At 39.1% G+C, this 14929-nt stretch overlaps 1 protein-coding gene across 1 annotated transcript in view; it reads left to right on the forward strand.

Moving 5' to 3' along the window:
- The window catches only part of LOC122813722, a gene marked incomplete at both ends in the record, with an annotated part of 144985 nt that extends 132585 nt beyond the window's left edge, over positions 1-12400 (forward strand). Inside the window, 1 exon segment of the mRNA XM_044086192.1 lies at positions 12272-12400. Within this exon segment, the coding sequence (XP_043942127.1) occupies positions 12272-12400 (129 nt within the window).
- Positions 12401-14929: the final 2529 nt, after the last annotated feature.

A 14929-nucleotide genomic window follows, 5' to 3' on the forward strand; every position in this document is an offset into this window, starting at 1 on the left:
AATGGGTAGTTTACATTATTTGGGAATAAGGAAATCATTTTTTTTTTCCAGAAGATATAGCTAGGGATTGCAGTCAAATGAAATTGGGAGTTTAAAAATAGGGTAGAAAGAAGAGAGAGAGATGATTAAGAAATTGCAAGAATTATTTTAGAGGGATTGACAGAGGTTTAAGTGTTACAGAATAAGTGGATTCTCTCAGAGCAAGAACAGGTGTGACTGCGGTGTGCTAAAGAGAAACTACCTGGATAATATGCATAAATTTAGAAATATTGCTGTTGGGCAATTGTTTTTTTTGATAACTCCAGAGCACAAAAACTTTTAGCATACTGACTGGCAACAAAGTTGAAAGGGTAGTTGCCAAGCTCAGGAAGCCTGTAACAAGGAACATGACCAGAGATCCTGTAGAGGTATTAGAAATATTTCAGAAACTTTGTGAAAATTAAGCAGAGGCATGTGAAAATTTTAAGAAAAAGCACAAATAAATATTTATGGAGTAATTAATTATTCCAAGTTTAGATGTCGATGATGCTTAATTACTAACAGGATAGAAGGAAACGAGGGAAAACTGGTTATCTGTTCCCAATCGACAGGAAAGTCTCCAGGAGTATATGGTATTCCTGTGGAAGTTTGGAAGGAAGAGAATGTTGAACATCTGGAAGGTTTTATTTAACAGTATTTTAAAAGGAGGGCATCAACAGCCTGGAAGAAAGCTGTGCAGGCTGTAAGACATAGAGGATAAAGACCCATCAGATCCATTTTCATATAGGTCCATTTTGATTGTAAACTGTGATTATAAAATATCTGTAATGGCTAAAAGAATGGCAAAGGTGTTACCAAAATTGATATAGATCGGTGCAATTTTGTGGAAGGAAGACCAACATTTGACAGCATAAATAGAACAATAATCCAGAGGAAAGCATAATGTAAGAAAATAACACTGTTCTTCTTGGGTCTTGATGCGGAGAAAACATTTGACCGAGTAAGATGGGATTTTGAGTAGGGCAATGGAACCATTTGCATTCCCTGATGCACTAAGGGTAATTATGGGAATATTTGAGGGATCATAGGTGAGAATTCAAGTGGGGGGGTTCCTCTCTGATAGTTTTTGTATGAAAAGGGAAACTAGGCAAGGGTGTCCTCTTTCCCTTTTGTGGTTTGTGTTGTATTTCGAATCATTGGAAAAGAAAATAAATTACTCATTTAAAGATATACGTGATATGTTAAACAAGATGATATTTTGTACCTGATAAAACCAGAAAGGGGCTTCAGTGTTGTGGATCATTATGCGACAGTTTCAAGTCTTTTTGCAGTGTACAATTAATGAAGATAAAACAAAGACTGTAGGTGTAAACTATATACCCACACACAAATTGGTCAGCAATATCCATATTTAGGGGCACATGGTAAAAGCCATGATTTTAGAATACCCTTTATGTTGTTGTTTGTCTTTCGGCTTTTAGGGGTCGCCGCAGCGGAACTCCAGTCCGCTAATGATTGGCAGTAGATTTTCATGAACGCCGAGGTGCCAGTTCGATGTCCAACCTTCAATGAAGGCACACCCATTTACGCATATCTTTTGAATGCCCACCCAACTGCGGGGAGAACATGCAGACTCCACACAGAAGGCACTCGCCACACTCCAGCTGAGAATCGAACGGGAGAACCTCTTGCTGTGAGGCAACAATGTTACCACTGCACCACCACTGATTTAGAATACCTTTTAATTTTGCTAAATTTTACTCTATTTTGCAATGTACTTTTTCTTTTCCATGTGCATGTGTCTTTAAGAATTTAATTACATTCATTAAATTCTTAATTGCAGTGTTTTTATAAATACTGTGTGTGCTAAGGTGTTTATTTCTGATGAAGTCTTAGATTAGGTAAGGCGAAAGCACTTAACTGCATTAATTTTTATATCCAACTGTTCCCTCGGTATTTTTGTTTGATTTTTATTTGTCACTTTTGGTTCTTTTTGCTTGGAGTGCAGATGTTATTTGGTACATGATAAAATAAAGCACTTAGGAGTCTGGTTTTAAACATATTATTGTATAGTAGCTCAAGATATTTGGGAAGAGACTAAACAAAAAATAATACAAAACCTGAGTAAATGGAATCTCTTGTTTATAGATATGGAAAGCCAAGTACTGCAAATGTTTAGTCCAGCAAGTTTTATACACAGATCAGGCATGTTTTTATCAAGTAGAGAAGTTGTGAATAGCAGTTAAAGAATTGAAGGATTTTAACTGTTAGAGGAAAAGTGCAAGAGTCAAGTGGAATAAGTTGATGCTTCCAATAGCGCAAAGTGGATTGAGATTATCTGATTTTTTGGGATATTTTAGAGCTACATCGTTAAGGCTGTTATAGCCCAAGCAGAAAGCTATAATTCATAGTGGAAAGGGATGATGATGAAATGGGGGAAGCTGAAGAAATTTGTGTGTAGTTTTGGATTTTTATCCTGAGGGAGGATAACACTAGCCATACATAGTATTCATAAAGTAGCAAAAGCCAATATGGGAATGAAAATAGGTGATTCTCCTGATAGGGTGGACTGCAATTAGGAGTACAGAGAATAGGCAAGAGGGGCCAGAATTTTACGGCGAAAAGCTGCCAAAGGGGAACCTAAGGTATTGGGAGCAAATAATTAGAGAGGGAAAGGTAATAGAATAGGAAGAGGCCAAGAATAGATTTGGACTGCAGGCTAGAGACTGCCTTCTCTATCAAGGATTGATATCAGAGTATAGGCAAACAGAAAAGGGACAGTGGAATCTTTAGTGAAAGACCAGTACTTGTAGAGTCTTTAGTAGAAGCTAGAACAGAAGCTGCTGTTAAAAAGGGATCATTTAGTAGGACATGTAAAATGCTGCATGATAACTTTAGGAATCAACCAAGGGAGATTGGGTAAGAATTTATATCATTCACATCCGTTATCTTTGAATGAGTATCTGTCAAAACTGAAATCCTGTAGGCCAGCATAGCTCATATGCAGTGTAGACCATGTGTTTTTTAGGACAAGTGCGCTTTACACTCACATGTTTTAATTTCCTTTCCCACATCTTGATCCATATCAGGCCCCCATACATGTGATATAGCTGAAATTTTGCATCCTAATAAGCTAGAAGAGGTCACTTAAAGTTAATCACTTGTGAACTGAGGGGGTGGAGCTAGGAACTAAACCTTCTATTTAAGGGATAAAATAAAACATTTCAGAGCTTTATTAGAAAGGCTCACCCAGACTCTGCTACACTTTGCTGTGATGGAAAGGTTAGTTTGATTTTTATTTGTTGTATTTTGTTTTAGTTTATTGCCTTTATATATTTTGAATACTGTGATTTGTTTTCTTTACCTTGTGTTTCACTTGTATTCTGCTTTTAACTGCATATTAAAACTTCAAAAGAGACCACAGCACTCAGTCTTGTGAGTCAGGCAGACATTTTTTCTCACCCGCCCACCCTGTTGCTATTCTGTTCTTAAATACCACTGTCTTTCTAGTTGCCTTCCTCTTATGTTTGACCATATATCTCATTTCCTCTCTGCTTTCACTGGCTTGTGTAAGCACAAAATTATCATTTTGTGAAATCCCTCCCCTTCAGCTGTTTAAATTTATTGGCCATCCTATTGTATTCCATAGTACCAGAATACAAAAGTGATCACCCCCTTTCAATCTATCTTGCCGTTTTAAAAATAGTGACTCTCCACTAAAACTTAACTTTTTAGACAGGTAAATCTTAAGTTACCTTATTTAACATCTAACGTCTCTAGTGTACACTGCAGTGTTTAGGATAAACCATTTTTTTCATCTTACCTTTAAGCATCCCTGTGACTAGCACTTGATCTAATACCTGCTGGAAAGCAAAAGGAAGCCTTAAACTGATACAAGCACTCGACTCTCCTTATTAATAAGGATAAATTAATCATAATTGCAAAGTACCTTGCTAAGGGAAGGGAAAACAACTCCTGTACTTCTCAAAAAAAAAAACACCAAGCCAGGCATGTCCAAGGGTCAGCTTCCGGTGATTTCTCCTGTCCACCTGGTGAATCTGGGCATACTGGGGCAATGCAGTAATTACCTCATGTACACAGACAACCCTCTCCTCCTACTACCCAACACTACAACCTGTGAGAGATGCACTTACATAGCCAAACTGGAAGCAAACACCCACACTACACCTCAAGCAACACACGGCCCTTCTAAACAGACACCACCAACACCCACTGATAGCAACACTAAAGACACATATGCGGAGGCCCTTAGCATTAACCTGCCCAAGCAACAAGGACCTCCGAAGCTGAAACGCAAACAAACACCAATCACAACCAGTATGTCACATAGCTCACAACACCAGTGTGCCACCCAGCAACAGCCCCTAAGGCAAGACAACATACCTAACACTTTAGTCATAGGTGACATGATAGTCAGGCACACTGATGTCCCACTCACCAGGCTGAACAAGGAGAACATTACAGTCTGCTGCCAGGATCCACCACATAATGCATGCACTCAAGTCACTCCACAACAAGTGCAAATATGACTCTGTCATTGTCCATGTTGGAGTGAATGACTTGAGACGTACCTCACTGGACTACATGAAAAGAGACATGGAAGAGCTCTTGGATCATGTGGCCCAGGCAGGTATGACCCTAGCCCTGAGTAGCATCCTGCCTTTGCCCAGAATGATACTGCAGTATAAGGACAAAATGATTGACTTCAACAATTGGCTAAGCTTCTGGTGTCATTCAAAGGGGATCTAGTATCTGTCTGCCTGGGACGATGTGATCAACAGACCACAATGCTTTGCCAGAGATGGTCTGCACCTCTCGCCACAAATATCCTAGAACTAGTACTCGTGAACATGGGGAGATGCTGCTCCATGTGCATTAACTCCTCTTTGGTAAGATCTGACCGCAAAATTATCTCCTTTATTATTAAAACTAACCTGGAATCCCCATCAAATTCCAAAATTAAGAGCTTTTCTAAGGCCAAGTATCTGAATCGAAGTGACAGCTTATTAAACTTCCAAGCCACTATAACTGTGCTGTACACAAAATCAGTCTACACCACATTCAGAGCTGCATAGAGGAGGCAGTAACTATCCGAGTCAAGCCTATGATTATTGCAACAAATAAACCACCCTGGTGGGACCTCTAGCATAAATAGGCTATTCAACAAAAGGAAAAAAAATCCTTTCCAAAATTAAAGAACAGACTAAACAATACAAAAAGACATTCACCAGTCTAAACAAACAAATTGGAGAGTTAGTTAAATGTCTCAAAAAAAAGTATGAGGCAAAAATAGTCTTCCGGGTATAAGATAACCATAAGGCTTTTTTAAATTTTGTTCGTAACCTCAGAGGAAATGCTCAGCAATGTGCCAAACTAATTATGAATGGCAGCATTTGCACCCAGCCTGAAATTATAGCAAACCTGCTGGCCTGCAAGTTCAGTTTAAACTTCTCACCCCCATCACCTCCTACCACACCCAGAGACATAAAGGCAACCATCCCATTATCAGTCATTATGAGGGAACAGATTCTTACTGAGCTTGCTAAAGGCAAACACACAGCATCCATGGGTCCCAACAGCATTCCAAGATTCTTCTTAAATAGCTTAAAACAGAATATATCAGGGCCGCTAGACACCCTGTTAAACCACTGCCCCCAGATGGACTTTATCCCATAGGAATTGGAGGATTGTAACCATCATCCCTCTGCATACAGGTGGGCCCCCATCATCTGACCCAGGAACTACAGGGCACATAAGCGTGTCCAGTTTTGTCTACAAGGCATGGAGAGCATTACCACTGACCTGATCAATAACATAAGAAATCTCCAAACACTGGACCAGACCCAATTTGGCTTTGTCAAAGGGAGGTTTTGCCGGCTTAATCTGGTGGACTGGTTCTGAGAAATTCTACAAGGCCATGGATGAGGATAAAATGGTACACACAGCTTATCTAGACCTGGCCAAAGCTTTCAACACAATACTCAACTTTGGGATCATAGTAAAGCTTTACTGCATTAGGCATAAACTCCTACACCATCAGGTTGATGGCAAACTGGCTTATTGATGGGGCACATGTTGTTTGGAAAGGCAAATCCAATTCCATTAAGAAACCTGTTATTTGTAGTGTTCATCAAGGCTCCATGTTGAGATTCCTTCTGTTTGGTATATACTTTTCTGAAGTGAAGGCCAATGTTGGGGGCCTCTGGCTCACCAAGTTCACTGAAGACTGTAAGCTGGGAGCAATCATTGAATCACTAAGCAATGCTGACGTCCCGCAAATGGGCCTAAATATAACAAACATCTGGTGCCATAATTGTGGTCTGAGACCAAATACTAAAAAAATGCATAATGATACCCTTTAGTAAGTCCGATATCCCTACAAATTGTAATATTGATGGCACATCCCTAAAAGTAGACCCAAATCTGAGGAACCTAGGAACACAGATAGTAGTGAGGAAATCCTTCCATGTGGTTAAACTTAGACAGAAAGGTATGCCATCAAGGTCAAAGGAAGCCATAATGCCATTGTACATTTTCCTCATCAGGCCCATAATCGAATACAATACTCTTTTCTTCGTGTACCTTACCAGGCACTTGCACCAAATGGATTGGCCCCAGAGGTTTCTCATTAAAAATACAAAGCAAAAGAGACATGTCTTATGCGGACTGATGAAAGGCCCTTTCCCTTTACTCAATCTCATATCATTTGAGAGGTGGCTTATGCCTGACCTACAAGGCACTTTCTGATCCAGCCCCATAGAAAATGTTACATATTCATATGAACAATTATACAAGGGTTATGAATTCCATGGACCTGAAAATTATTTGTGACATTTTCTCACTGCCATTTCACACTGAGCTAATCGGAGGAAAGGCACTGAGCAAACTCTGATCTGTGATATATTACATGAAGTATCCTGTTTTTTGCTTAATTTTTATGAGTTATTTATAGCACTTTTATTGTCTGCTGCATTCTTTTCTAGCTAGTTGCACTGTGTGTGAGGTATTAACTGGAAATTTTCTACATTTGTTAAGCATCTGTTTGGGTTTGTTTCTTCTGATTTCCTGCCAAGGAGTGTATCATATAACTTGTTTTCCTTTGAAAGCATTCTCTAGAGTCTCCTTGCTCCTTTATCTGTTTAAAACTTTCATTTAAAGGCTCACTGCTGCTTTTCTGCTGTAAAAAAGCATTTCTGCATTTTTTTCTACTTAAGTACTGTGGGTAGATGTAGCATTGTCCATATTTAGGCTTGTGTTTTGCGCCTAGTTTGTTTGTAGAGGCTGTGTGTCTGAGCAAATGTTCCAGGCCATCTTAGTTAAGCCAAAGCCATTCTTGCATTTCAGTGAGAGAAGTGTTTATGGTCATTGGCTGATTGGGGTTACCTGGACTACGGCTTGGAGTAAGCACCTCATTGGTTCTTTCAAGCTTTTTTGAAGTTGTTTCAAACTTCAACTTTCTGTTACTTAAGACGTTAACTTGAGTGTTTCTGCCATTTCACACTGAGCTAATTGGAGGAAGGGCACTGAGCAAACTCTGATCTGTGATATGTAACATTAAGTATCCTGTTTTTGCTTATTTTTACAAGTTATTTATAGCACTTTTATTATCTGCTGCATAATTTTCTAGTTAGTTTCACTGTGTGAGGTATTAACTGGAAATTTTCTACATTTGTTAAGCATCTGTTTGGGTTTCTTTGTTCTGATTTCCTGCCAAGGAGTGTATCGTATAACTATCATATAACTCAGAACTTGCTGGGCAGACAGATTCATATCCCAAAGGCTATCTCGTCTATGGAATAAACTTATCTTCATAAAACAAAGCCCATCCCTCACACTGTTAAAAAAAGAGTTTGAGTAAATGGATGGAGAACTGTAAATTCACTTCCAGGGTGCTGCCCATGTCCCTTAATGACTCCGGCTCCAACACCCAAAGATCAACTACCCTGATATTACTCCATCCCATATCTGGGGAATTAAGATACAATACTGATATATCCTAGGTATTACTGGTTAGGCTTGTAAAGGCTGTTGCACCATCAGCCTACTAATCGCCTGTGTAATAACATGATCAATGTGTACTTGCATCAGTTTTACCTGGACACCATAGATTCCTTCTCTTTTGTTAGTACTGCAATAAGAATTTTCCTTTTTGATATAGTCCTATCCAGTTGTTTGAGCCCCTTATGGCCCCAGAACTCTCATCTGCTATGTTGTCTGTAATTGAGACTCTCTCCTGAACTGCACATGGCATTTTCAAATACTCTCTTGTTGCCTGTACTTCTATATTCTTATTTCTAATCTGCCATTCTTCGCCATCCATTTCTCTAAGGGCTGCTAAATGATATTGATCTACTCACAGTTCATCTTTTGAATTAACTACCTGAGCATTTACCATTGGTTCTAGCCCTACCTGCTGTCTTGCATATGTCCTTCATAGGGTGATGTGCCGCCACCTCCTCTTTGACCTGTACTGTTGTCTCGATTTCAAACAAATGCAAAGTACTGAACCTGAACCACAGCAGCCATGATGTGAAATGTAAGCTGAAGAGAGAGGACCTAACCACAGAGTATGATAAAAGGGAACTGGGACTGTTGACTTGACTTGCACTAGACTGCACGGAGCAAAGTGAGGGGACAGTGGCAGCAGCCAATAAGTGTATGGCATTAGAGGAGCTAAAGCTTTTCTCACTGGAGGCAAGAAGACACAGTAGTGATATACTATGGGTGCATTACATCATTTAAGCTAAATATAAATATGAAAGAATTGTCATGATCAGGAAGGACAGAGGAGAGCACACAATCACCAGACTGTAGGGATAAAGTACTCCTTGGATCTGTGCAAGTACTTAGATTGAGAGGGTTGTGGAACCATGGAATGTACTACCAGAATGACAGATAAAGAACGATTCGCAAAGATGCATTCAGGTGGGCATAGGGCAAGTGAAGAGATGTGAGGGAAGATTGAGGAGATGATATAATGTAGGATGCATTTAAAACACAGACCGCATAGGCTTCATCTCTTATTGATAGTACGAGATGATGTTGATGTAATTACATATGTGGACCTTGTTCTGCGAGATTTTGGGTTTTACTTGTGATAATGGTATCCATGACCAGTGTCTTAAAGTATATCAGACACGCACAAAATTCAGTAGATGTAATTCCTGTGAGTATACACTCAACAGCAGTGAAGTGGAAGGTTGATAGTTTGAGAGAGCACTTTTCACAAAAATATCATTTTGAGAATTATCATAGTTGAAAAAGTAAGTGTAAAATTTGCTTTTATGATATAGATTTAAGATGTGTGTTTCTACTGAGTACTTAATACATTTGCTTTCCTTGACATTTATTTGCCAGTATGACGGCAGCACTGATATCATTTCTGTGCCATTTGAAGGCAAGTATTTGTATTCTGTCCTCATTCCTTTCTTAATTAAGAGATTTATTTAATTACTGAGCTGTGTGACCAGGACCTGAATGTAATGAAACCCACAATGTAGGATTATAGGAGGTTACTAGGCTATTGACCCAGAGGTCATTTTAAACCTACCATTTCATCACAGTGTAATAGGTTCATAGGTGTTTACTACGCTAATGACCACAAGGGCCTTTTTAAGCCGAGCCATGCATCCCAAATCCCTGACACATTCTGATACCCTTGACAAGTGTAAGTATGTCCCTGGGAGATGAACCATTTACAGGTTACCTGTTTGCATTAGAGACATAGGTGCCAAACCAGGGATGAATTTCCGGTTTCCCATCCAGTTGTCCAAGTTGTACTTGAATTGGGTTAGGGAGAAGCTCTGCTTCACATGGATGAGGAGCCTGTTCCTTAGATTGGGTAGTCTCTTAGATACATACCTCTCTCTACAGCAGGTCTTGTTTATATCACAGGCAAGGTTTAAGTCTTTAGAATGGGTAATTCTAGTAGTGTTTGTTTGTGGATATGCAAGAGGTCCATCACAGTGGGGTCTGACAATTGCCTGTATGCCAGGCATAGATCTCCCCTCAAAAGCCTGTAGGAGACAATACAGGGATAGAGCCTTGAGGCTGTCTGCATAGGACATATTACTTGCACCCTGTATTCTTTTACTGAGGAACCTCTGTGGACATTCCAGTTGTTGGATATGCCTGGTTAGGAACATACCAAAGGGTCATTATACTTCATGATAGGTCTGATGAATGCCGAATATAGTGGAACAATGACTTCCTTGGACTTGGATGCCATACCTTTGTTTATAAGTTGCACAGCATAGAATGGTTTCCTTACCACTGTTAGACACGTGATTAGTGTCGGTTAGTGCTTCTAATAAGTTTAAATACATGGTATGAGTTTCCTGGGTCATAGAGGGGGACCTGTAGTTTGCAAGGAAGTGTTATTGGATTTTACCATAGTATAGAAATGTTAGTCAATACCCAAGATTGCATTTAATGATGGTTGTCTATGTCCAGGTTGGTTGTGAGCACTCTCCCTGGAAAGAATTTATGGTGCCCCATCCACTTGTCCAGGTTCCTCTTGAAAGTGCCATAGAGGTGCTCTGTTTCATATGAATTGGTAGCATGTTACAAAGATGCTTTGTTTGCTGGGAGATAAGTCTGTCCCTCCAGCATGTTTTAAGTGGAAGCCATATCTATGTCCCTGGAACAGGTGTCCTTAGTCCCATTTGATTTACAGATATGCAGCAAGTTCATAAGGTTTGGGTCTTGGATTGCTCTGTAGGCCAGGCGTATTTCTCCCGTAAGACGTCTATATGATATATAGTGACAGGGACTTTAGTCAGTCTGTTTAAGGAACATGCTGGAGCCTCTTGATCTTTTTTGTTTGAAACGTCTGAGATCAATTGCTGCAGGTGCTTAGAATGGTATATGCCAAATGGGGCGTTATACTCTGTTATGGGTTGGATAAGTGCAGAGTATATGGGAGTTATAACTCTGCACATATCCGGCCCATAATTGAGTACAGCTCCCAGTTTGGCATGTACTGCACTAAGCACCTGCAGCAGTTAGAGAGACCTTGGAGGTTTCTAGCAAAGATCACCAGGGAGGCTCCAGCATTGGCTTACACAGACCAGCTAAAGTCTGTCACCATCCTCTGCATACATGTTGCTAAGCAGGCCACTACTTTCTACTTTCTAGATTCATTCCTTTATTTCTCACATCCTGCATCTTTTGTTGGCTACTGCTTTGCCAAACTTCACTCCCTAAATCTTATTTGCAAGTATAAATTCAGACAATAAAACAGAAAAAATGGAAATGCGCTGTAGTCACTTTTTTATGCTTTACATACATAAGTTTGCTGTACCTGAATCTTAACCTGCTATTGTGTTTTGTGAATTAAACTATAGAGGATGTTTTTTGGGAGCCACCGTTTATAGTAAGTTCTTAATGTACTGCATTTTCTTAAAAACTGTGAATAATAGTTTGTCATTTGCTTGTGAAGTAAACAATTTCTATTTTGAAACCAAAGTCATTTTCTAATTATATAAAATTAGTAAAGTAGTATTTGTGGGTCACTTTGTAATTTTGCTATCCACTGTGAACTACTAGGCAAATACTGTTAACATTTTTGTTAACCGAACTGTATGGTTTTTGCAGTGCAACAAAATGAAAAGCTCGTTAAAATAAAGCTTCCATTTTTGGTTACATCCTAGTTTTTGCTTTTAGTGCAATCTTTTAAGTCTTAAGAAAAAGGCTTTTGTTCAGTCATTGGTTATTCCAGCTGTAATACATAATCTCCCCATATCCATAGATGGGGCCCTGCTGTCCCTTGAATAATCTACCATCCACCTGCTGATACTGGTACAAGTAAATGCACTGATAAGCTGCTGGTAGTCCACAGGCAAAACCACAGTTAGGCTCCTAATACTCCACGTTCTACTGGTTACCTTCCCCCAGATAATCTCTACTGTGTTTTCATTTTGGCCTGCAGGCTTTGCTTCTAAGCAGCACATCAGGTGATTTACATTACATTCTGATACTAAAATCTACGTTTAATATATATGCACCTCAGTGTAGCTGCTACCATATTACATAGTGTATACACAGTATTTCAAAATAGAATTTCTAACATTTCATTAGCCATTATGCTACAATTGTTAAATTCCTTACAGCACTGTTCACCAGCGAATGTGTTGTAATGTATACCTTCTCTGAAATGTATTTAACAAAAAGCTGTTTTTGCTCAGAGACTCTAAAAATGTGCATGTTAAATGCAGCATGATTTGTTTGTTTTTGAAATGAGAAAATACTTTTAAAATTATTTATTTTGCAGATTTTTAATGCAGAAAAGAGCTTTAGGTGTGTCATCTTAGTAAAAGATGCCAAGAACCCCGAAATTATGAATTGGAAAATCAAAAAGGATCTTTGTGAATTTGTTGACCTGCAGAAAAATCTAAGCAAGGTATATTTAATTTGCTGCTTTGATATCTTGTGGCCATTTAAAAGTATCCAAGTTACTGTCTGCTGTTGTCAAATGGTTTATGATGTGTGAAGTCAGAGAGGTATACGGCTAGATGTTTAAACTGTAAGAATACTGATGTTACCCAATAATTTATTGGTTGTAGTGGGTTTGTACTTTGGGAACCAGGTGAAAATTATAAAGCTGGCATGTTATACACGTAGAATGATGGCAAAACAGTATGGACTAAAAATGGAAGTGCTGAGTATTATAATCCTACAAGCTTCTTATCCAAACTTCTTCCTACTCAAGTCTCTGAAGCTTGGAGTACATAAATTTAAAAAAGTTATCTTTTGCTATAATCATGGGGGGAGAGAGAGAGAGAGACCACCTTTTCAAAAACTGGTTCTAGCAAAACTAACTCCTGGCAGAGGTTAGAAATAAGCTAAGCTATTTTACTTTGGGGAAGCTGGATAGCCACCTTGAGGATGCATGTAAGTGTTACTTTTAAAGGTGCAATCACTGAGTGGCTTACTATCAAGAGATAAGCTTACTGTGAGTTTTCCGTATTCATTTGTCTATTAAAATGCAAAACATCAGTAAATTGTTATATTTCTATGTTCTATGTATAGCTGGATTTTAATTGTATGTGTGTATACATTATATATGCACATGCAGTGTTTTCTATTTGAAAATGACCTTGTAATCTACTTTTCTGAATGCTGCTACATTGTTTAGCTTGAATGTTTTTCCTTTCTTTGCTGTAATAAACTTTTCCTCATCATTATCTGATGGGGAAGGAGGTAGTGTCTGTTCTGGCAGTGTTGGACCTGAATTTTGCAGAAAATTTAATTTTAAACAAGGTATTAAAAAACGTGTTTTTTAATGAGAAGGGGTTCTCAGCCAAGGTTATGACCCTCAGCCCTTAGGGGCCACCAGCCCAAGCTACCAGCCAGCAACAGGCTCCGCTCCCCCAAGAAAGGAGTATCACTCTTCCAAACCAGATGCTACCTCCTTCCCCGTCTGATAGTGATGAGGTAGAGTCTGACAGTGAAACCAACAGCCCCCGAGGAGAAGCACCTTTAACCCTCCTCTCACTCATACCCTCTTGATCTATTCCAAGTTATGTAAGAATTAAATTAGAGCCTCCCTGGAAAAGAAACCATGCACCAAATGGTTCAGTCTCTCAACTCTTGAAAGAAAGGCATTACAACACCTCAAAAATGAGTTAAGTATAACAATCATGAAGACCGACAAGGGAGCTGGTATCGTTTTAATGGACACCAGCATGTACATAAATAAGATGGAGGCCACTCTTTCCAGCACTACAAACTACAATGCTGTGTCCCTAGAGACGGTCGACCTCAGCTTTCTCAACATAGACAAAGTACCGCTTGATCTCTATCGGAGAGTCTTAATCTCTGACTGGGAATTAGATTTCATGACAGTACCATCTCCCCAAATTGGGAAAATGTTTGGTATCCCTTAAACGCACAAAGACCCAACCCCCCCCCCCCCCAAGAGAGAGACAGTGGTTTCTAACAAAACCAAAATGGAATTTATCTCTGCGCGACTAGATTTCTACTTAAATCCGGTAGTTCAAGTCCCCCAGTACTGAGGAGACTCCTGGGAAATCCTGAACACTATTCATCAGATACCCCCAATTATAGATCACTGCACCCTAGTCACTCTGGACATAGTGGCACTGTACCCCTGTATCCCCCACCAACAGGGGCTAGACAGTGTGGCAAAATACTTAGCCAACTGCACCCACACCCCACCACACAAAGTCAAAACCTGGATTTCACTACTGAAAATAGTTCTTGAAAACTATTTCTTCTTCAATGTCTGTATCTACCAGCAGCTCCAAGGGGTGGCTATGGGAGCCAAAATGGCACCAGCATATGCCAACTTAGTCCTAAGCTGGTGGGAGACAGACATCCTCACCAACCTGGCTGGGTTTGAGTCCACCAGTACATTATCTGGAAGTCATGCTATCCCAAGACCCGGTGCTATAAAATTATATATTTTTTATATATATGTACCTGATAAATGAGTCAGTACCTCTGAAGCCAGCTCTAAAGTCAAGAGGGATTAAATGAATAGTTTCAGACAACCACCTTATGTATAAACAGTATGATACTAGGTACACTATTATTGTCTATAGTTGTATATATGACCACTAGATGATTTGATTATTTTAACTGATGGATATATTAATTCTACTGAGCTTTATGGTACAACAGAATATTCTTCTATCGTATAGTAGTTTATATCTTAGGGGTTAGATATGCTCATACAATTTTGCAATTCTCTTTATTTATTGTATATATATTCTTCACATTAATTGTGATTTGTCTATGGTTATTATATTTCAATGTCTGTATGTGCTTTATTAAATCCTTTTTAATGCATCGTTTTGATGTGTAATACTTGGACATAAATTTGCAGCATGATCGGTTTTTAATTGACATGGTAGGATGTTAGGCTGTATTCTTTCAGTGGAAAATGCTTTGTAAAAGTAAACTGGAA

This window comes from Protopterus annectens, chromosome 1.part1, assembly GCF_019279795.1.
Source record: "Protopterus annectens isolate FY-2018-M chromosome 1.part1, PAN1.0, whole genome shotgun sequence".
NCBI classification, from domain to species: Eukaryota; Metazoa; Chordata; order Ceratodontiformes; family Protopteridae; genus Protopterus; species Protopterus annectens.